This window comes from Pleurodeles waltl, chromosome 4_2, assembly GCF_031143425.1.
Source record: "Pleurodeles waltl isolate 20211129_DDA chromosome 4_2, aPleWal1.hap1.20221129, whole genome shotgun sequence".
NCBI classification, from domain to species: Eukaryota; Metazoa; Chordata; class Amphibia; order Caudata; family Salamandridae; genus Pleurodeles; species Pleurodeles waltl.
The window spans coordinates 258,176,061-258,199,167 of NC_090443.1; the positions used below are offsets into that span (position 1 = coordinate 258,176,061).

Genomic DNA, 23,107 nt, shown 5'->3' on the forward strand with positions numbered 1-23,107 from the left:
GGCAAAATGCTGGTGCCGACATGCTAAAGGCAATTCTTGGCCCAGGGGCAGTTGTGGAAAAATGAAGGCTTGCGGTCGCAAAGTGCAAAATTCACCTTTTACAACTGCAAGAAGGCCTTTTTGCATATACTATCCCTATTTTGCGAGTCGGTATTCCTTTACCGAATCACAAAATAGGAATTGTGACTCACAGTTAGTAAGGGGTGTGCCAAGGGCATCCCTTCCTAATTGTGACTTGTGAGCATGGATCATTGTATTGCGACTGCAAAACAACCACAGTTACCACCAATTTCAAACTGGTGGTAGCCCATTCGCAAACTAGAATGGGCCCCCAAGGCACTCCTTCCCCTTTGTGAATGGGGTGCCAACATTTTTTCAGGGCAGACAGTGATCCCCCGAATTACCCCCTACTCTGAAAAAATTAAAAAGTATGCTTCATTGACAAAGCAATCACAGACATGGGGGCTAACCCCAGCAGGCTACCTTCCTAGTGATTGTTGCCATTCACAAATGGGTCGCAAATTGTCACCTGCCTCATGAATATTGACGAGACAGGTCCTTTGCGACCCATTTGCGAATTGCAAACAGTGTGATTGACACTGTTGTGCATTATGTTTTACGACTCGCAATTTGCAAAAAGTGCATATTGTGAGACGTAAAACCAAATGGTCAACTAGCTGGCCCTTAGTTCTCGTCTTGTAAGTGTCACCTGAAGCTAAAACGTTTTAATTTTGATCACAACATTATCATTCTTTATTTTCAGCTCTTCGTACTTGACCGTCTTTTTTACCAAGGCTCTCTTGACACATCTGTTTATTTCTTCCCAGGTCAACCTCGACTTTAACACCAAGCAAGCCACCAGCAAGAATATTCTGCAACCTGAGCTTTTCAGCTTCGACTCAGCACAGGCGACAATTTACAGACTGATGGAGAAGGACAGCTACCCACGCTTCCTGAAATCCAACATTTGCTCTGAACTGGCAATGGGTCGACATAGTGGCAGACCAGCTCTGAGACGGCGGTCTCGCTCCTTCACCTACAGTGACTTTCAAGACGTAAAGTCAAATCATGCAGTGTGGTTATAGGGTAATCTATAGTCCCCTGAATATGGGTCACCACCCAGAAAAATGCAGTTCTAATAGACTAATATATTTACAAATAATAGGTTGCCATACAGAACGGCTAAAAGTCTGCCTCACATTTAAAAATAAAATAGAGCCAATACTGCAATGGCTGCCCAGTTTAGATCTAAAACTCCATCAACTGGCTCATAAATCAAATGCACATATTGGAAAATGAATTCTGGGCTGATCATATAACTTTTTTAAAGCTTTAATTTGAGTTTAGAAGCAACACACAGCTGGAAAGACATCCCATAAATCAGAGGTTTATTGGACAAAAATATCTACCTTTATAGAAACAATTCCATAAGACCCTATATACTGGAATGTTTGCTTGTCAAGTGCCAATAAAGGACGATACATGTGCTCTAGTTGCTAAATTTAACATTTTTAACCTAATTCTAATCCTGGCATTTATACAGCACAGAGTTTGAACTAGTAATAATACACAGTCACTCCAGACAGCGCATAGACGTCTACCGAAAATGTAATTGCTAGCAAGCATAAATAGCCGAATAAACAGGAAAAGTGAAAACCTTACCACTTCCCAATAGCATATAATCAAATTATTTCTTTTAAAATGTTTCATTGTCGTAACCTTCAGACTATCAAGAGGCTAAACATGGGCAAAATCTTCAGTACTCCAAACAAGTTGTATGAGACACATGAGAACGTTTTGTGTTTTTATATTAAGAATGACTACAATTACTATTTTGAAAACATCCAGTTATCAATGCCCAAATATTTCTGACAACCAAGACCAGATGCTACTCAGGTTGAAGTCAAACCCTTTTTGAATCTCATGTAATTCTTTTACACTATCTCGGTTAAATCTATCTGCAAAGATAGATTTAGGGAGATGAGTCAGCAGAGACCACCACCCGCTTGGATGCAAGGTTATAAACTAAAGCCATTCATTTCTGCAAGGGCATGGTCTCCTGGGTAACTAATTGATTCAGTATCAAACTTAGTGATTTTCTGGTAGCACTGCCTAATTCTTCCAGGATCTGAACATTGTGTCTAGTCTCTCGGATGGTCTGTCCTACACTACTATTAGGGAATAGGTTGGAGAAGACTGTTTGTTTCAGACACCATGCGGTACACCGACTGCTGCTGGTAAGAATGAACATCATAGTGCCAGATGGCATGGAAAACGTAGCCAGGATAACAGAGCTCAGCCCATTCTTGAGGTAGCCAGGAATAGGCTTTCTTTTCACAGATGAAATGTGTTTAGTCTCTTTGACATCACTGTTCGTGAAACACCATGGCAGGGGGAAGACAATGTTCGTGGAGGGTTGCTTCATGATGTATGACTTGTGCAACAATGTCACATTTTCTTTGGGCCACAAGGTCACTCCAGTTTGTAGTTTCTCTGTATTCACAGAACCTCCCTCTTAAAGAGGAGGATAAATGAGCAACCACTCCCGAGGCAGTTGTAATCTTCTAGCCACTGCAAAGACTCTAGGGAACCGCCAGCATATTCTGTTAATCTGTGCCCATGATATATGCCAGATGTGTCAGAAATGTGCGTAATTACATGAAATTTCAGCAACATTAAACAAAATTACACAGTTACCCAAAAAGCAAAACCAGCATTTTGTGATATATTTTGTCCCATAATGTATCCTTGTGTCAATTTATAATGTGAGGATGCATTTCATGCTAAACAAGTAGTGCGAAAAGAAAAGCACCATGCACAACAGCATCTCACTTTCATTCCCATGCGTTCGTTGTCAATTTTTACCACGAATGGACAAGTAACAGTAAACTTTTACCACCAATGGTGTGTAAGGGCTTAATATGGGGACGACTGAGTTACAAACACAAAGTTCCTGAAATTATACAAATTACACTGGTGTAATTTCAATTTACCCCTTGCCTAGATAGAAGTCTACAATGCAAGTATCTTCTCAGGGGCACTCAGATGAAAGGCGAAAGGTATACACCGATTCACCATGAGGAAAGATCATTCTATTGGTGATATTTCTCAAGCAATGGCAAGTATGAGTTATTTTAAAACCGAGAGCAACGGACCCTTCCTTGTTTTGATGTGGTAACATTGAAGGGTGATGGATGCATCATTGTGCAGCTGTGGAGGGACAGGCGAGGAGGGTGAACTCTGGAGATCCATCTAGCAAGTATGAAAGGTAGCAACAGGGGCAGGTCCAACATGAATCCCTGGCTTGGGGCTTGAGACAGTTCCAATAATGGCCACAATTGGGCAGGCATCTCATGGAGATGCATCACATTAACACTGAGAAGAGTAAACCTATGTTGACAATCCACAATACTTTACAAATGTATTGGTGATAAGCAGCACCATGTAGGGACCACGCCAGTGACACCGCAGGCTGGGCCTCCTCTGGTGGACCAGAATGTAGATCCAGGTGCCGAGCTGGAAGGCATGGCAGACTTCAGTTGAGCACTCAGGTAAGGCAGATTGAGCCTAAGAATAAAGACTGTAGAGATAGCACAAAAGGTTTTCTGCAATAATGGAGGACACTATCATCGTTCAGTTGCAGATTTACCCTATAAGCTGACACAAGTAGGTTCAAAGGTAACATTATAGCACGTCCCACAATCACCTTTTAGGGGCTCAATCTAGCGTTGGTAGGACTCTGATTGGCCACGTAACTAGAAACACTGCATCAGACCATTTTAATTGTTTTGAACATATTTTCACTTTTTATTAAGTGTACCTTTGTTTAATTCCCCTTTGCAGGCTGACTTTGGGTGATAAGCATAATGGAAGTGTTGATCAATTGCTAAAGCTTTGCAAATCTCTTCCACTACAGATTGAATGAAGTGTACTCCTTGTCCAATAGAGAGTCTAAGTAGGAATTTTGCAATTATAACAGTATTTGTCCTCGCACAAGGATAAGCTTCCACCTACCCACACTACACTCAATATCACATACATAAATGTGGCACATATAAGTATTTGTTACACTTGGCATCCTTGGTGTGGTCTCCCCTAACTTTTTGCCTATGTTTACCAGGTTGTTGATGTGTGCTGACCTTTGTTTTTGCTGTTTTTGATACTCTGGACACTTTATTACTGCTATCCAGTGCTAAAGTGCAAATGCTCCTATGTAAAATGTATGTGTAATTGGCTTTCCATGATTGGCATATTTGATTTACTAGTAAGTCACTAGTACAGTGCACTTGAGGTTCCCAGGCCCTGTAAATCAAATTCTACTAGTGGGCCTACAGCACTGGTTGTGCCACCCACATTGGTAGCCCTGTTAACATGGCTCAGACCTGCCACTGCAGTGTCTGTGTGTGCCAATTCGACTTGGCAAGGCTACCCACTTGGCAGGCCTAAGCCTTCCCTTTTCTTACATGTAAGACACCCCTAACATAGGCCCTAGGTAGCCCCATGGGCAGGGTGCAGTGTTTGTTTAAGGAAGGACATATATTAATGGGGTTTTTTATGTCCTGACTGTGTAATAAATTTCAGTTTTCACAGCCGAAGGCCTATCTCTCTCATAGGTTAACATGAGGGCTGGCTTTAAATATTATTAAAGTGCAAATTCCCTTTGGGAGCAAATAAAAATATGGAGTTTAGGGTCTCTGAACTCACAATTTAAAAGTGCATCTTTTGGTAGAGTTTGTATTTAGATTGTGTGTTTGAAAATACCGCTTTTAGAAAGTAGGAATTTTCTTGCTTAAACTATTCTGTGACTCTGCTTGTTTGTGGATTCCCTGTCTGGGTCAGTTTGACAGTTGGGCTCGTTGCACCTCTTTCTAGACAGGGACACAAAGGGAGCTGGGGTGTAGCTTGCATATCCTGATGAGCCATCTGTGCTGGGAGGGAGGGGAGGAGTGGTCACTCACACGTGAAAGGGCTGTGCCTGCCCTCACAAAATGCAGTCTCCAACCCTCTGGTGTGTGTCTGGTGCCTGGCCTTGGCAAGGCAGGATCAGACAAATAAGAGAGTTTTTCCTTTGAAGTCTGCCTACTTCAAATGCAGAAGGGAGTATAAGTAGTGGACCCAAACCCCCTGAAAATTAGATCACTTCTGGAATCATAAGAAACCTCTGCCAAGGAGAAGAGTTGAAAAGCTGAGGAGATGTGCTGCCCCTGCCTGTGATTGTGCTTTGTTGTGCTATCCTCCAGTTGCTGCTTCTGCCTGTGAAAGGGGACAAAGTCTTGGCTTTGTTGTGCATTTCTGCTTGAGAAAAATCTCCAAGGGCTTGAATTGAGCTTGCCTCCTGTTGTTGAAGTCTCAGGGCCATCGAAGACTTCACCTGCCAGCACATGGACTCCCTGCAGAGATCACTGTCCTACCAAGTGGTGCCCTATTCAGTCCCTGGGCCCTTGAAAGTGAAGCTGGCAGACAACAACTGAAAATCCATGCACAGAATGCTATGCAGGGAAATTTACACTGCACCTTCCATGACCGGGCTGATAAATGATGTGCCGCTGACTTTGCGGGCATAAATCGACACTCCACTTGCATCACGGCTGAGAGATCGATGCAATGCAGCTGGAGAAACAATGCGCTACACCCGCTTATGGAAGCTGGTAAAGACGCAAACCCACTGCAGCGTGGTTTTCTAAAACTGAGCAACCGTATTTTCCATGCATCGTCCCTGGGCAACAAAGTCAGCCCGACTTTGAGGTGCCCCGTCCGGAAATCAACGCATCGCTCTCTTGTGAGGGAGAAAAATGATACATTGTCGACCTGACCAGAGAAGGAAACGATGCACGGCCTCTCTTGCGCGTAAGGAATTGACGCATCACTACACATTTCCGACACAGGCTCACCTCTGCAGCTTTATTTTTTACGCTAACCAGGTACTTTGTGTAAAAACAGCATTCTCACTGTTTTCTAAGAATTAAGGGCCTCATTTTGACATTGGCGGCAAATGCGGCCTACTGCCATGGCAACGGTCACCAACATACCGTCACCGTGGCTACTGACCATCCATGGAATTATGATCGTAGACGGCTGGCGGATGGCGGTAAGGCGGCGCTTCTGCCAGCAACAGCGCCACACCAGCAAAACACGGCCTACTGTATCATGTTCCATGAAATGGCCTGGTGGGATTTTACTGGCAGACGCTGCTGCTGGGAGCAGCGCCGCGTCCCGTGTCCTGCCGGAGGACCCCCTGCAAGCAGGTAAGTGGGGTTCTCTGACAGGTGAGGGGTGTGGGGGGTATTGTGGGCGTGTGTGGGGGTGTGTGTGACTGTGTTTGAATGTGTGCATGCATGTGTAATGCACGTGTGCATGAGTGGGTGTGTGTGTACATGCATGTTGTGTTATGCAATTGCGTGTGTGCCTGGATGTATGTGAGTGTTGCTGTGAGTGTGTATGAATGTATTTATGCATGGGTGAATGTGTGTATGAGTGTGTATGTATGTGCATGTATGTGTGTATATGGGGGGCGGGATGGGGAGGGTGGGGTTGAATCTGGGAAGTGCAAGGGGGCGGGGAAAACCCCTATCAGTACAAAAACCACAGAAACCATGGCAGTGGGTGAGGTTAAAATGCCATGGGCGACCTAGTGACGGCCACTGGGCTGGAGACTGTAGGCGGAGGTGTTTTAACTTGGCGGTTTGGCCAAAGCCAAACCGCCAATGTCATAATAGTGGAGGTATGTACCACCAGCCTCCACTATTACACCGACCGCCAGGGTCGTAATGACCCCCTAAGACTCTTATTCTTTTGAAGATTCATATCTTGACTTGTGTATGTTGGATTTTTGTCATTTTGGTCGTGTTAGATTTAGATAAATATTACCTATTTTCCAAACTGTGTGGTGTCCATTTTGTAGTGTTTCCACTGTATTACTGTGTGTGTTGGTACAAATACTTTACACATTGCTTCTGAAGTTAAGCTTGCCTGCTCGTGCCAAGCTACCAAGGTGGTGACTGGGGGTTAACTGAGGATGATTCTCCTTTACCCTGACTAGAGTGAGGGTCCTTGCTTGGACAGGGGGCAACCTGACTGCCAACCAAAGACCCCATTTCTAACATTGGTGATCAGCGGTGAGGATCTGAACTTGTATTTGTACTTGACATATAATGACTAAGTGTACACTAATGTTTTCAGTGCAGACCATTACGTGACCACATACAACTTGTTTTTGTTTTTCTCTTTTTGGATTTTCCATACTTCCATATTTTTGCTAATCTTTGATTGACTTTTGAACTTCATTGGGAACTCCTTTTTCTGCCTTGGAACTTGCACTTTTGTTGATTCTTCATCATTTCTCAGTCTGGAGATGCATCACCTGGAGCTGCTTTTGACTTAGGGAAACTGGAGAGCTATACAGTTGCTCAGTTGAGGCAGTTCTGCAAAAATCTTGCATGTCCCACTAAGGGCTCCACCAGGAAGGAGGAGCTGCAGAAGGCACTGAGAGTCGGGGTGACAGCCAAGGAAGCTGAGGGGCACCCAATGGAGGAGGAGGGGGAGGATGATGAGAAGATGCAATCCATACACACTAGTATAGTGGGTGGGCCTGTTATGTCCAGGAAGAGAGTCTCCAGGCCAGGTAGCAGTGTGTCATCCAAAGGTCTGACTCCTGAAGAGTTACAGGACAGACAGACAGAGAGGGCTCACCAGTTGGAGTTGACGAAGTTTAGGATGAAAATGGAGATGGCAGAAAGGTAGCTGGCCATAGAGGAAAAGAATGTACTGCTGGCTCATGAACTCAGCTTTAGGGAGCTGGATCAGAGCAGCTAGTCTAGTAGGGATGGTGGCAGCTATATCACAGTGCAGCCTGAGAGGAGGGTGCACATTCTTAAGGACCTTTGTGAAGGATTACAAAAGGGAGGATGAGGTATTCTTGTGGTTCAAGGGGTATGAGTCTGCTCTCCATATGAATCTTGTCCCTGAAGCTCACTGGGGGGGGGAAGGGGGGAGTGTCTGTGGAAGCACTGCGAGGTAGAGGGGAGGGATACTCTGAGATCCTTAGGAAATCCTCAGGGGCTCACCTACTCTATCATGAAGATGCCCTACTCACAAGGTAGAGTCTCACCCCTGATCAGTGTAAGGACACGTTTAGGTCCTATAAGAAGAAGGAATCCCAAACTTGGTTGAAATGTTTTGATTCTTTTTGCAAGTCACTGGATGGTTGGGTGAAGGGCAGTATGGTGACAACATATGAGGGGCTTCACAATTTAATTGCTTGGGAGCACCTGTACAGTTTATGGTTTCCAGAGCTGTGCCAGCTAAAGGGCCCCAAACTAGTTCCCAGGGTAAGGATTCCCAGCCCCCCAGCGAAAAGAAACCATGGTTCTCCAAAGGGAAACCTGTGGAAGAGGGTCCCCCACATAATTGTTATGCATGTGACCAGAAGGGGCATGTGAGGGGGGACCCCAAATGCCCCAAGAGTACACCAGCACCCTCTGGTGCGCAATCCCAGGGTTTGGCTAGTGTAGCACTTGGGAAAGAGTTGGTTCCTGGTGGGTGGGAGACAGCTGAGATGACCCTTGTCTCACTAGGCGACAGTTAGATGGTCCATAGAATAGTGCCTATGAACATTAAAAAAGTACAGGCAGTGGGTGACCATTGATGGACAGAGGGTGGAGGATCTGAGAGGCACAGGAGCCAGTGTGACTACAGTGAGAAGTCACCTGGTGTTTGAAGAGCAGATAGAACCCCGTGTACGTCACAAATTAGTTTCCGTGGACAACTCAGAGTGCCTATGCAGAGTGTCACAGGTTCCCTTTGAATGGGGAGATCTCAGTTTCCTAGGGTAGCTGTGAGTTCAACCATGCCTGTTGATTGTTTGCTTGGCAGTTGCCCGGAGGTTTCCCCTTGGAAGGAGGTGGATCACAGGTCACACTTGGAGATGTTGGATCTGCCTGGGTGGGTATGCTTCTCAACCAGGTCAAAAGCCCTGCCAAATGGTACCCTATCCAGTTCCTGGGCCATTGAAAGGTGAAGCTGACAGACAAAGACTGAAAATCCATGCACAGACCACCGTGCAGGGGCATTTTTGACACACCTTCCGTGACGCAGCTGATAAACGACATGCTGCCGGCTTTGCAGCTGAAATCAATGCTCCACCTGCATCACGGCTGGAAGATCGATGCAATGCAGCTGGAGAAACGGCAGGTAACACTCACTAACAGAGGCTGATAATGACACAACCCCCACGCAGTGCAGTTTTCTGCTTGGATTTTCACTGCAACATCGCTGGGCACAGAAAAACAACGCAAAGCCTGCCTGACCTGAGGTGCCCATCCAGATTGACACAGCGCTCTCTTGCGGGAAAGAACAAACGATGCACATCGACCCGACCGGATGAGGAACAATGCACGGTCTCGCTTGCGAGTGAGAAATCGACGCATCACTGACCTTTTCCGTTGCACACTCGCCTGTGCAGTGTTATTTTGACGCCACCCAGGTACTTTTGTGTACTAGAAGCATTCACACTGTTTTCTAAGGGTTAAGACTCTTAGGGCCTGATTCTGACCCCGGCGGTTCCTTACCGCCGGGGCCAAGGTCGGCGGGAGCACCGCCAACAGGCTGGCGGTGCGCCGCAGGGCATTCTGACCGCGGCGGTTTTGCCGCGGTCAGAAGTGGAAAACCGGCGGTCTCCCGCCGGTTTTCCGCTGCCCATTAGAATCCTCCATGGCGGCGCAGCTCGCTGCACCGCCATGGGGATTCTGACAACCCATGCCGCCATCCTGTTCCTGGCGGTTCTCCCGCCAGGAACAGGATGGCGGTATGGGTTGTCGTGGGGCCCCTGGGGGCCCCTGCAGTGCCCATGCCAATGGCATGGGCACTGCAGGGGCCCCCGTAAGAGGGCCCCACAAAGAATTTCACTGTCTGCATTGCAGACAGTGAAATTCGCGACGGGTGCCACTGCACCCGTCGCACCTTCCCACTCCGCCGGCTCAATTCTGAGCCGGCGTCCTCGTGGGAAGGGGGTTTTACACTGGGCTGGCGGACGGCCTTTTGGCGGTCGCCCGCCAGCCCAGTGTAAAACTAAGAATAGCCGCAGCGGTCTTCCGACCGCGGTGCGGTATTCTGGAGGGATGAAGTCTGGCGGGCGGCCTCCGCCGCCCGCCAGACTTAGAATGAGGGCCTTATTCTAAGTCTCCCGCCGGTTTTCCGCTGCCCATTAGAATCCTCCATGGCGGCGCAGCTCGCTGCACCGCCATGGGGATTCTGACAACCCATGCCGCCATCCTGTTCCTGGCGGTTCTCCCGCCAGGAACAGGATGGCGGTATGGGTTGTCGTGGGGCCCCTGGGGGCCCCTGCAGTGCTCATGCCAATGGCATGGGCACTGCAGGGGCCCCCGTAAGAGGGCCCCACAAAGAATTTCACTGTCTGCATTGCAGACAGTGAAATTCGCAACGGGTGCCACTGCACCCTTCGCACCTTCCCACTCCGCCGGCTCAATTCTGAGCCGGCGTCCTCGTGGGAAGGGGGTTTTTACACTGGGCTGGCGGACGGCCTTTTGGCGGTCGCCCGCCAGCCCAGTGTAAAACTAAGAATAGCCGCAGCGGTCTTCCGACCGCGGTGCGGTATTCTGGAGGGAGGAAGTCTGGCGGGCGGCCTCCGCCGCCCACCAGACTTAGAATGAGGGCCTTATTCTTTTAAAATTTCATATCTTGACTTGTGTATGGTGGATTTCTGTTGTTTTCGTCTTTTTTGTTTAGATAAATATTATCTATTTTTCTAAACCTGTGTTGTGTCATTTTGTAGTGGTTCACTTTATTACTGTGTGTGTTGGTACAAATACTTTAAACATTGCTGCTGAAGTTAAGCTGAATGCTCGTACCAAGCTACCAAGGAGGTGAGCGGGGTTAGCTGAGGGTGATTCTCCTTTACCCTGACTAGAGTGAGAGTCCTTGCTTGGACAGGGCGTAACCTGACTGCCAAGTAAAGACCTTATTTCTAACAGGTACCATGGGACAAGACGGCATTACAATATCATTCACTTTTATCACATCCTAGACTTTTATGAACTTTGGTCTTCATAATCCCATAATTGGTGAGTTGCATGGACACCTGATTATCTCTTTTAAAATCCCTTTCTTTATCATGCCCTCAATTGTTGGTGTTATTTCTATCACTTTTCATAAAGTGGTGGACTCGGAAAGAATGCATTTGGTTTAATATGTATTTTGACTAGTTCTATTAATTCAATGTATTTGCCAGTAAAATCCCATACTTCTGGAATCACTGCCTCTTTTAGATCTGTCAATACTGGGTTAGCTGCACTGGTTCTTGTCATGCCAATTTAAACTCAATGTCTTCATTAAGGGTTTGAAATTCACCCCATTCAGTGTACAATAAAAACTACAATTTAGTTTACACAGTGGACCTTCACCCATAAGATGGACAGGGCTAGAGTACAGCAAACTGATGGTTGTCCTCAGATGTACCTATTTTTGCAAGGACCTCTTTTGAGATTGGACTTGGAAGCTGTCTATTTGCAACTCCTACAACTTGAATATTTTTTCTCAAAAGGGGTAGGTCTGGTAATTCCGCTGTTCTCACAGTGGAACATATAGCTCCTGTTTCGATAAGGAATAACACTTGATGGCCATTTGCTTCACTTTCTACAAATGGTCCACTCTGCTCTACCTCTATGACTGCCCCAATCATGCAATCTACATCCCCTCTCAGGCACCATCATTGTCATGTGTCTGAATCTGAATATTTATCATTAAACATAAGTAATTTTCTGTATCGCATTTAGATTTTGCATCTGCATCACATTTCAATGTATTCAAGGTTGTTGTTTCTTACTTAACCTTGCGTGGTTTACATTCTGTTGAACCACAGGGGCTTGTAGAACTGGGACCATTTGAAAATGATTTTGTATTGATACTTGTTTCTGTTGTGCAGGTACATTTTGCATCTCTATTTGGTTTCTTCACTGAAATTGATTATCATTAATTTATCTAGATTGAGCCTATACTTGTGCTTCCAATGGCCCACCCAAAGACGGCAAGGAGTAATTTTCCTCAGGCTTACAATATCAACCCCTCTACTCAGATCAATAGGAGCTCCTCTACCTCTACCCTGAGACACTACCATTCATCCTTATATGGCTTGATTTCCTGTTTGAAAATCAGCTGCTTGCATTACATTTAAACCATTAACATTTTGCACAGGAACTCCATTTACCATAAATGATTAATTCTGAATCCCTCTTTGTGTTAACTTTGTGCCCATATAAATTTCTCTTTAAGTTTCCTCTGTTTCATCTCTTGCTCACCACTGCGCTACTTTTCAGATTTCAAGATCTCATCTAGAGATTGTGTCTGCCAACAAATCATATTCTGCTGTAAATGCTGACTAATCTCAGCTCTCAGACCAGGCACAAACTGTGAAATGAAAAATCCCATATCTGTTGGATCAAGATGCATTTGACCTGTATGCTGGTGAAATGCCTTTACCAATCTCTCATAATATTCATGCACATTCCTGTTGAATTCAATTCAATCTGAAACAGTCCAAGTTGGAGTGAAACTGTCTTTCAAAAATGTAATTGCCGCATTATACTTATGGCCTGATTTATGAAAGGTTAGCGCCACCTTTAAGTCATTTTTTTATGAAAACGCAGAGCTGGTTCTGCATTTGACCATTAAACAGCTATGTAGCATTCTGCCCACAAATCACTCAGAGCAACAATATCAAAGAATATATGTGAATCAGTCCACAAAACCTTTGAAATGTTAACAAAACTTTCAACTTGTGTATACCATTGCATAAGACTTTCCCTTAGCTTTGGAAAATTGTTCATAATGATGCAATGTCTCCTCTACTCCATGGCACATGAACATAGCCTCCACCTGGTATCTCTCTCAAAGGATAAGCAGTGGTCTCCGTATCCCTTTCGGAGTTTGTTTTCTTTTCCCCTCAGCCTCCTCTGCCTCTTTCTTCTCTTTCTCATGTTTCTCCGACCATTTGTTTTCCAATTTATCAAATTCACTCCACCTACGTACACATTTTATTAATTCAATGAGATGAATTCGTACTCCTTAAGAATTTATGTTTTCAATTGATTTTTCATCCAACTGTACCCTACAATTTCTTTGTAATGGAACACTTTTAGAAAAATCAACTTTGTAGTTATTTGCCAATTCAGTTAATCTGTTGTGAACAGTTGCAGCTTTTTTTTGTTATTTCTTTGCCTAAGTACATCAATTCTTTTTCTTGATCCTGATTTACATGATCAAGATCCAAACATACTCTTATCATTTTTTCTAATTCCATTTTTAATTTTGGAATATTTAGGCCCTCATTACAACCCTAGCGGTCGGTGATAAAGCCGGGGTAATAACGCCAACAGGCCGGCGGTAAACAAAATGGAATCACGACCATGGCGGAAACCGCCAACACAGACAGCCACTTTAACATTTTGACAGCCACGGCGGTAGCAACAAACACCGTGGCGGTCGCCACCAACAGACAGGCGGAAGACGATGTACCGCCTACGCTAGTACAAGGCACCAATCCGCCAGCTTTTCTGGGGCGGTACTAACGTCATTAAAAGCACAGCGGAAACAGTCTGTGGAATGGAAACCACTCACCTCTCAACACTCAACGAGGAACCAGGAAGCCATGGAGCCCGAGTTACAGGTGTTACCAATGTTGGTTTACCTCCTCTTCTACCAGGAACATCAAAGACGGCGGCTACGACCACGGTGAGTACTGCACCTAGCAAACATGGGAGGAGGGGGAGGGGAGGAAAAAGAGAGTGACACACATACACAACACGCAACACCCCCACCCCTCACCCACAACAACAGACACACAAACACATCCAAATACATCACAGATACACCCCATCACCCCCTGGAAGAAAGCAAGGACCAAATGAAATTATTGTAATGAGTGTAATCATCGAAAATCCTGATAGGCCAACATAACTTTAAAAGATCAGTATATACAAATATTTACAGCAAGTACACAAGTCCGTGTACTGTTCCATTACATATCTGTGGACCAGTAGTCCCAAAAAGCATGGGCGAATCCCACACATGACACCTTTCTCAAAATGGAGAGAACACTGCAGGGGCATCAGGTCGAAAAAAACACAGGCACCTCAGGGGGTAGTGGAGGGGGGCACCGCAGCCAGACGACGGGACGACGCCACTGCTCCATGAGGGGCTTCATGCCCACTGCTTGCTCCTGGGGAGTGCAAAGCCACAGTCTCTCAAGTGGGTGGTTTGCCCACTGCTTGGTCCTGGGGAGTGCAAAGCCACAGTCTCTCAAGTGGGTGGTTTTCCCACTGCTTTGTCCTGGGGAATACAAAGCCACAGTCTCTCAAGTGGGTGGTTTGCCCACTGCTTGGTCCTGGGGAGTGCAAAGCCACAGTCTCTCAAGTGGGTGGTTTACCCATTGCTTCGTCCTGGGGAGTGCAAAGCCACAGTCTCTCAAGTGGGCGGTTTGTCCACTGCTTGGTCCTGGGGAGTGCAAACACACAGTCTCTCTAGTGGGTGGTTTGCCCACTGCTTGGTCCTGGGGAGTGCAAAGCCACAGTCTCTCTAGCGGATGCTTTTCTCCACTGGTTCTGGAGGGGGCTTTGTGCCCAGAGTGCTTCATCTTGCCAAGGACTGGGGTAGTGGATGCTCCTTCCACTGGTTCTGGAGGGGGCATGGTGCCCAGAGTGCTTCAGCCTGCCAAGGACTGGGGCAGTGGATGCTGTTCTCCACTGGTTCTGGAGGGGGCATGGTACCCAGAGTGCTTCATCCTGCCAAGGACTGGGGTAGTGGATGCTGTTCTCCACTGGATCTGGAGGGGGCTTTGTGCCCAGAGTGCTTCATCCTGCCAAGGACTGGGGAAGTGGATGCTGTTCTCCACTGGTTCTGGAGGGGGCATGGTGTCCAGAGTGCTTCATCCTGCCAAGTACTGGGGTAGTGGATGCTGTTCTCCACTGGTTCTGGAGGGGGCAAGGTGCCCAGAGTGCTACACCTGGGGTGTGGCAATTCCCATTCCCTCACCTGGGTGTGTGAGCCATGAGATTTTCAGGGAACAGGTAGCCTGATACTCCATGGAGGCAGAGACCTACTCCACACTGCGGCGACTTATCCTGCCAACTGCTGGTACTGCCAGTGCTGGTTGTGGTGCCTCATGTAATGCGTGCAGGGTCCAGGATGTCTCCTGCAGCCTTGGACGGCTGCCCACTGGGGATGCTGCTGATGTCCACTGTGGTGGCACTGGCTGGGCATGTCACGGGGCAGTGGCTGCGGCGGTGTTTGTGGCAGAGATGCTGCCAGTGGTGCAGGTGTCAGCACCTGTGGAGGGAGGCACCAGGACATCTCCTGCAGCCTCAGACGGCTGCCCACTGGGGATGATGCCGATGTCCGCTGTGGTGGCACTGGCTGGGCACGTCGCGGGGCAGGTGGCGGTGGTTGCGGCGGTGTCTGCAGCGGAGATGCTGCCGGTGGTGCAGGTGTCAGCACCTGTGGAGGGAGACACCAGCCCTTCTCCTGCTGTCTCGGAAGGGTGCCCACTGGGGATGATGCTGGGGACTGTAGTAGAGGCAGCAGACGTGCAGGTGGTGGTGCGAGTGGCAGTGCAGGTGGTGGCGCAGGTGGCGGTGGTTGCAGAAGGGGTGACACCAGTCCCTCACCCGGAGGATCCCTGCCCTGAGCTGACTTCCCTTTGCCCGTGTGTCCCTTCCCCACCTTGGAAGTGGCTGCTGGGACCTTGGCACTGTCCTCTTTGGTTCTGGAAGAGGCCTTGCTGGGTGGTTGGTGTGGCTTTTCTATTCGGCATGTGGGCCCCTTCTTCACCTTGGCAGGTGGCGAAATAGGGTGGTCCTTGGCCTCACTAGGTGGCACACTGGCAGCCCTGATGGGTGCCGCCTTCGCTCTTCCCGGACTTGCAGGGACCACAGTGCTCTAGGATTCTGTGGCTGAGGTGCTGGGCTGGGCTGAAATCTGGACAACCTGTCCCTAGGGGAAGGACGGGGGGAGGTGTAGGGAAGAGGTCAATGTTAGCTAGGAAAAGTTTTTTAGACACACTGGACGGGAAGATGGAGGGGGTTTGGGAGTAGAGGAAGAGGTAGTGGTTGTAGGAGGTGTATGTCTGCTAAGTTTGGGTGAAGGTGCATGGGCTGGAGGCTGTTGTGAGGTGGATGGTTGTTGAGTGTGTGTGTGCCTGTGTTTGTGTAGTTTGGGAGGAGGGCTCACAGACACACTGGGAGAGGACACAGGGGAAGTGTGAATGGTAGTGGGGGTGGTGATTGCACTTGAGCGGTGTGTAGTGATGGGTGTGCTGCTGATGGAGGCAGTGGTTAATGATGTAGTGCATGTAGGTGTGAGTGGAGACGAGACAAGGAGGGAGGTGGAGGACGTGGAGGAGGGGGACACTGTGGAGGAAGTGGATGTTGGTATGTGTGCATGGGTATGGTGCTTGTGTGAGTGCCTGTGGGATGTGTGGTTTTTATGTTTTCGTGAGCTACTTTTGTGTGTTGATGTGTGTGCATGCTCGTCTGATGGTGTGCTTGGGATAGGCTGAGGTAGAGGGGATTGGGTCTGGTTATTGGAAGTTGGAGGGGGAGGCTGGACACAGGGACAATGGCTGCTATCAGTGCTGAGGCAGAGCCTGAAATGCTCTCTGTTGGGCCGCCACGACAGAATGAATGCCCTCCAGGTATGCATTTGTTTGCTGCAAATGCCTCTTGACACCCTGGATGGCATTCAGAATGATTGACTGCCCAACAATGAGGGATCTCAGGAGGTCAATAGCATCCTCACTGAGGGCAGAAGGGCTGACTGGGGCAGTGCCTGAGGTGCCTGGGGCAAAGGAGATGCCCACCCTCCTGGGTGAGCGGGCACGGGAAACTCACTGAGGGGATGCTGGGAGGGCGGTGCTGGTAGGGGGGTGGCAGCTGTACCTGTTGTTGGGGTGGGCACAGAGGTGTCCACCACCGCCAGGGAGCTTCCATCAGAAGAGGAGTCGCTGTAATCCCCTCCGGTCCCCGTCGTGGAGCTCCCCTCGCCCTACGTCCCACTGGTGTCTTCACTCTCCGTGGATTCACCCTCCTGGGCCATGTGGGATGCAGCTCCCTCCGTCGCCGGTGCCTCTGCTCCTCTGCCAGATGATGCTAATGCACACAAGGACAGGGTGACAAAACAAGAAGGGGGGAAAGACAGAGAACACACATGGTCAATGCCAGCAACACCACTACCGTTGGCGGACACAGCACACAGGGAGCAGCCCTATGCATTAGGCCATGCACTAATAGTTCTTAGGAATATCACCTGGCCATGGGGGACTGTGCCTAAGCCAATTTGCTGCACACCTGGAACCCATAGGAGCCTGACTAGGTGTAGGCCACTACCACTTTTGGGGTTGGAGTGCCACAAAGCCTGCCTAACAAGGGACCTACCCTAGCATGTTCACCCTGGCCTAGGGGAACCCACACCCCACTTCCCCCACCCAGACACCTCGTAAAGCGCGCAGAGTCAGCTGAATGACACTGTACTCACCCCCTTGTGGCTGCTGTGATGCCCTCAAGCGCCCATCCAACTCCGGATATGCCACTTCCAGGATCCGGTTAATCAGGGGGGTCATGGTGCAACGGGCACCCCTTCCACGTTGGGAGGCCATCCCCAGCTGGGCCTCCGCCGTCTTCTTGCTCCAGCGGCGCAGGTCCTCCTATCTTTTGTGGCATTGGGTGCTCTGTCTATAGTAAACCCCCAGGGTCTGCACTTCCTTGACGATGGCACACCAAATACCCTTCTTCTGGTGGGCGCTGACCTAGAGGAAAGGTAAAGTAAGAATGGATTTTACTCTCCCATCCGGTTATTCTTACTCATTGCCCACAACTTCCCAACCATGCTCTGAAACACATACACTGACCATCCTCACATGCTGGCCACAGCCCCCCACATGTATCTTCCATCCACACCAGTCCATACATTCATGTCCCATCCATCATGCTCACAGTGTACACACCTGTTTGTCTGGAGGACCGTAGAGTAGTGTGTACTGGGGGAGGACCCCAGCCACCAGGTTGTCCAACTCCTCTGCGGTGAAGGCAGGGGCCCTTTCCCCAGACACTGTAGCCATTGTCACTTCCAGACCCAGGTCACAGCAGCACTTGCAGTGTAGGTCCTCTCCTGTTGAAGGTCAGGTATAAAGTGAGTGAACAGATAGAAAATGGCGGTCACGTCCGCGGCGGTGCATACCGTCACCGCCGGCGTACATCGTCATTGGCTCCTGGAACCAATAGGGCCCAATGATAACCAATGCTGAATTGTGCTGCGGTCTTCGTCTACCTACTGTGATGCTGCACGACGCCAGCACAGTTACCTCATTTCCCCTTGTCCCTCCTTACAGGTCAGGCATCTGCCATTTCAGGGGGCCACATGGCAGGGCAACTAACTGCATCACAGCACTTTTGGGCAGGAATACGGACAGACAGCGCCCCACACCGATTACCTCACAATAGTGCAAAACACTCTTGTGCAAGCTACGCGGTATATGACTCTCTGCTCCCCCTTCTTCTCCATAGGGCACATCCGCTGGGGCAGATGATGAGATGGCGTCATTCTCCGGTATACAGAACCCTGGGGGACCTGTCGACAATGGAAGACAGACACATCATTATCACCTACAGACTTGATTGTGCCACAATCCATGAACTGTGAACCCAGTTGGAGCCAGACCTGATGTCAGCTATCTACCCACAGGAATCCCCCCTCTAGTGCACGTCCTGTCAGTGCTCCATTTCCTGGCCAGTGGTTTCTTTCAAACAACAGTGGCCATGGCATCAGGGATGTCACTGCCAATGTTCCCTAACGTGTTGTTCAGAGTGTTATCTGCCCTGCTGAAACACATGCGCAGCTACATCGTTTTCCCCCAGGTGGAGGATTTGCCCACAGTGAAAGGTGACTTCTATGCCCTGGGACATATCCCCAACATCATTGGTGCCATTGATGGTACACATGTGGCATTTGTCCCAACCCGCAGGAATGAACAGGTGTACAGAAACCACAAAAGCTACCATTCAATGAATGTGCAGATGGTGTTTTTGGCAGACCAGTACATCTCCCATGTGAATACCAAGTATTCTGGCTCAGTGCATGACGCTTACATTTTGAGGAATAGCAGCATTCCTTATGTGATGGGCCAACTCCAGAGGCACGGTGTGTGTCTAATAGGTAAGCCCAAGGTCCCCACACAGTTTGAATAGGTGTCTGGGTATGGGAGAGTCCCTAAGAGTTGGTGTGTGTCTAACAGATACTCCTCGATATTTGCAGGTGATTCTGGTTACCCCAACCTGTCATGGCTACTGACCCCAGTGAGGAATCCCAGGACAACGGCAGAGGAACGCTACAGTGAGGCACATGGGCGAACTAGGAGGAATATAGAGCGGACTTTCGGCCTCCTGAAGGCCAGGTTCCGGTCCCGTCGTCTGACAGGTGGCTCCCTATACTACTCACCGAAGAAGGTGTGCCAGATCATCGTGGCATGCTGTATGTTGCACAACCTGGCTTTGTGACGCCAGGTGCCTTTTCTGCAGGAGGATGGGCCTGATGTTGGTATTGTGGCAGCATTGGAGCCTGTGGACAGTGAAGAAGAGGAGGCAGTAGAAGAAGATATAGACAACCGAAACAACATCATCATGCAATACTTCCAGTGAGACACAGGTAAGAGACTGGCACTGCTCCTCTCATATCAGACTACTGTAGGACATGGCATGATTCTGCCTTTTTACCTCTGTGCATGGACCCTGACAGTTCACTTTGCCCTTACTTTTTACAGACCTGGGTACCACAATCTGCCTTCTGCTATGTTTACTGCTGCCCAACAACTGTAAGTCAATGGTAAGTGCAAATGAACATTGACATTGATATTTGTCAGAGAGGTTGTACTTACACACTTGGGAAAGTACAGACTGACTCTAGATTGTTTTGTGATTCAAGGGTGTTTATTTAAGTGCTATTCAGTGGAGAGGTATGTGCAATGGGCTGGGTTGATAGAGGAGGAATGTCCATGGCTGGGTCCGGTCTCTTTTGATCACAAGTGCATTGTCCAAGGGGGCATAGGAAGTGGAGTAATGGCAGTTCAAGGTGGTCAGGGGGACATAGTGGGGCAGAAAGGTGACAATCAGGAGAGTCTTATTTCCTGGCGGGGGTCTTGGCAATGTTCTCTGTCTTGTGCCTGGATCGCAGGGACCGTTTGTGGGGTGGTTCTCTTTCTGCAGAGGGTGGGGTGCTGGTGGCCTGTTGGTCTTGTGGCGGGACCTCCTGGCCGCTAGCGCTGGTGGACGTGGAGGGCTGTTCATTGTTCAGGCTAGTGTCAGGGGCCCGTTGGTGTGCCACTGTCTCCCTCATGGTGTTGGCCATGTCTGACAGCACCCGTGTAATGGTGACCAGGGTGGTGTTAATGGACTTCAAGTCCCCCTTGATCCCCAGATAGTGTTCCTCCTGCAGCCGCTGGGTCTCCTGAAACTTGGCCATTACCGTACCCATGGTCTCCTGGAAAAGGTGGTATGCTCCCATGATGTTGGAGAGTGCCTCGTGGAGAGTGGGTTCCCTGGGCCTGTCCTCCCCCTATCGCACAGCAGTTCTCCCAGTTTCCCTGTTGTCCTGTGCCTCTGTCCCCTGAACCGTGTGCCCACTGCCTCTGCCCCCAGGACCCTGATTGTCTTGGGTTAGTGGGTTTGCTGGGGTCCCTGTAGTGGTGGACACACTGCTGATTGACGTGTCCTGGGGACAGTGGCATGGGCTCGCTGGGTGGGTGCTGTGGTGGTGTTTCCTGAGGGGGGAGGTTTAGTGTTGGTTTGTGACTGTGGCAGGGGAACTGACTGTCCCGAGGTCCCTGCTGGGCCAGGCTGGTCATCTTGATCCAGGCGTGCAGAGCTGCTGTCATCACTGTGGGCCTCTTCTGTGAGGGGACTGGATATGGCTGGCACCTCCTGTCCGGTGACGTTGGGTAGGGGTCCTGTTGGGGTGTAAATGTATTGTTATTGTATCTGTGTGTGCCATCTTGTGCAATAGATGAGTTACCCTCTACGCCTGTGCTTGCATTATTGCCTTGGCCCTTGTGTGATTGGTGGTTTTGTGGCCTGGGTGAGTCACTCTACTGGACATGGTTTGGTGATGGGTGTCCATGTGTTGGTGCTACATGCAGGGCTTGGTTTTGGGATGTGTGGGTTGTGATAGTGGAGTATCTGTGATGTGTTGGGGTGATGGGTGTGAGGGTAGGGGTAGGAGCTTGTGATGGCATGCTGGTGGGGGGGATATAATAGTAGAGATATGACTTACCAGATCTACTCCTGTGAGGCCCTCAGGATGCATGATCGCCAAGACTTGTTCCTCCCATGTTGTTAGCTGTGGGGGAGAAGGTGGTTGTCCACCGTCAGTCCTCTGTACGACTACTTGGTGTCTTGATACCACGTAACGCACCTTCCCCCGTAGGTTGTTCCACCTTATCCTGATATCATCCAGTGTTCTTGGGTGCTGTCCCACTGCGTTGACCCTGTCGACAATTCTCCGCCATAGCTCCATCTTCCTTGCAATGGAGGTCTGCTGCACCTGTGATCTGAATAGCTGTGGCTCTACCCGGATGATTTCCACCATCATGACCCTGAGCTTTTCCTCAGAAAACCTGGGGTGTCTTTGAGGTGCCATAATGTGGTGTGGGTGATGTGTGAGGTGATGTTTGTTGTGCTGTGTGAAGTGTTGTGTTGGTGTGTGTTCTTTGAGGTGCGTATATGTTGTATGAGTGATGGTGCTGTGTACCTGTGGATGCTGGTGTTGTGTTTGCTATTCTCTCTCTCTCTGCTTCTTCCAAAATTTACGTTGTAAGGGGATGTGGGTAATGTGTGTGTGTGTTTTATAGTGGTGTGAGTGTGTGGGTGTGGTGTGTGTATGTGTATCAGGTGTGTGTATTTTGAATTGTCCAAATTGGTTGTGTTTTGTAAATGTGTGTGTATTTTGAGCGCGGCGGTGTGTACCGCCAATGGTTTACCACGGTTGAAAGACCGCTGCGTTGATTCGTGGGTCGTGATACTGTGACCGTATTCCTGTTGGTGTGACGGTGTAGGTTTTGCTATCGCCAGTTTATCACTGATCTTTGGTGTGGTGGACTAGTGTGGGTGTCTGTATTGTGGCGGATTACGGGATGTGGTTCATAATACCTGTAGCGGATTTCCGCCGCGGCCACGGTATCTTGACGGCCGCCAGCACAGCAGTAAGCGGGATTTACAGCTAGGGTTGTAATGAAGGCCTTAATGTTGTTTGTGTTTCTGCTCTTGTACTAGTACTTGGTCTTTCTGCACCCACTATTTTCATACCATTTCTTGCAGCTTCCACGCACCATGGAGGAAAAATAACCTGTTTTGCCTTGTAATGTCTGTGTTGTGAAAACAAGTCTATTTCATTCTCCTAATGCCTGTATTCTCTTTGGTGGTGTTCACAAAACAATTTGTGAATTTTGAATTGTTGGAGGACATCCCACTGATGGTGTACCGCTGGTAGCTTCCTGAAATACTGCAGCTGGCATAAAACAACCTGTGGAGGCACTGCTTGGGTTGAAATCGATTGAGTAATTTGTGCTGCAGTTGTTATCACAGAAGCTGTAGCATCTGCAGGTATTAAAGTTTGAGTAGTTCCCATTTGTGCTGAAACACTTGTGATTACTTGCTCATTTACAGGTTGTATAATATGAGGCTTTACATTGGACTAGTAACCTGTAAAGATTAGGATCTACAGGAGCCGTAGCTACTGTCACATTATTAGTCAATTGTACTTCATCATTCGGTATGGGACCTTCATAAGGTGACGGGCCTGTAGCTAATAATTCACCTAAAATATCATTACCGAGTCAGTGTCAGGATCGGATTTCGTTTTATGTTTTATTTGTTTGTCCTCCTTAATCTTTTTCTTTTTATGCTTTTTGTGGCAAAAAAGTTTAGTGCTGGCTTGCGTCATTTAAAAACGCCAGCCGTGCAATGTATTTATTGAATGGCTCAAGGCGGCGCTAAACCTGGGATAACGTCTTAGAAGAAGACGCTAGCCAGGTGGGGTTGGTAGTAGGGAAGGAGGA

The 23,107-nt window shown here is 48.6% G+C and overlaps 1 protein-coding gene across 1 annotated transcript in view; it reads left to right on the forward strand.

Moving 5' to 3' along the window:
- The window catches only part of RGS18 (regulator of G protein signaling 18), a 238,137-nt gene extending 233,428 nt beyond the window's left edge, over positions 1–4,709 (forward strand). The window contains exon 5 of the mRNA XM_069231093.1: positions 828–4,709. Within this exon, the coding sequence (XP_069087194.1) occupies positions 828–1,085 (258 nt within the window). The 3' untranslated portion in view covers positions 1,086–4,709. The remainder of the gene's footprint in view (positions 1–827) is intronic.
- Positions 4,710–23,107: the final 18,398 nt, after the last annotated feature.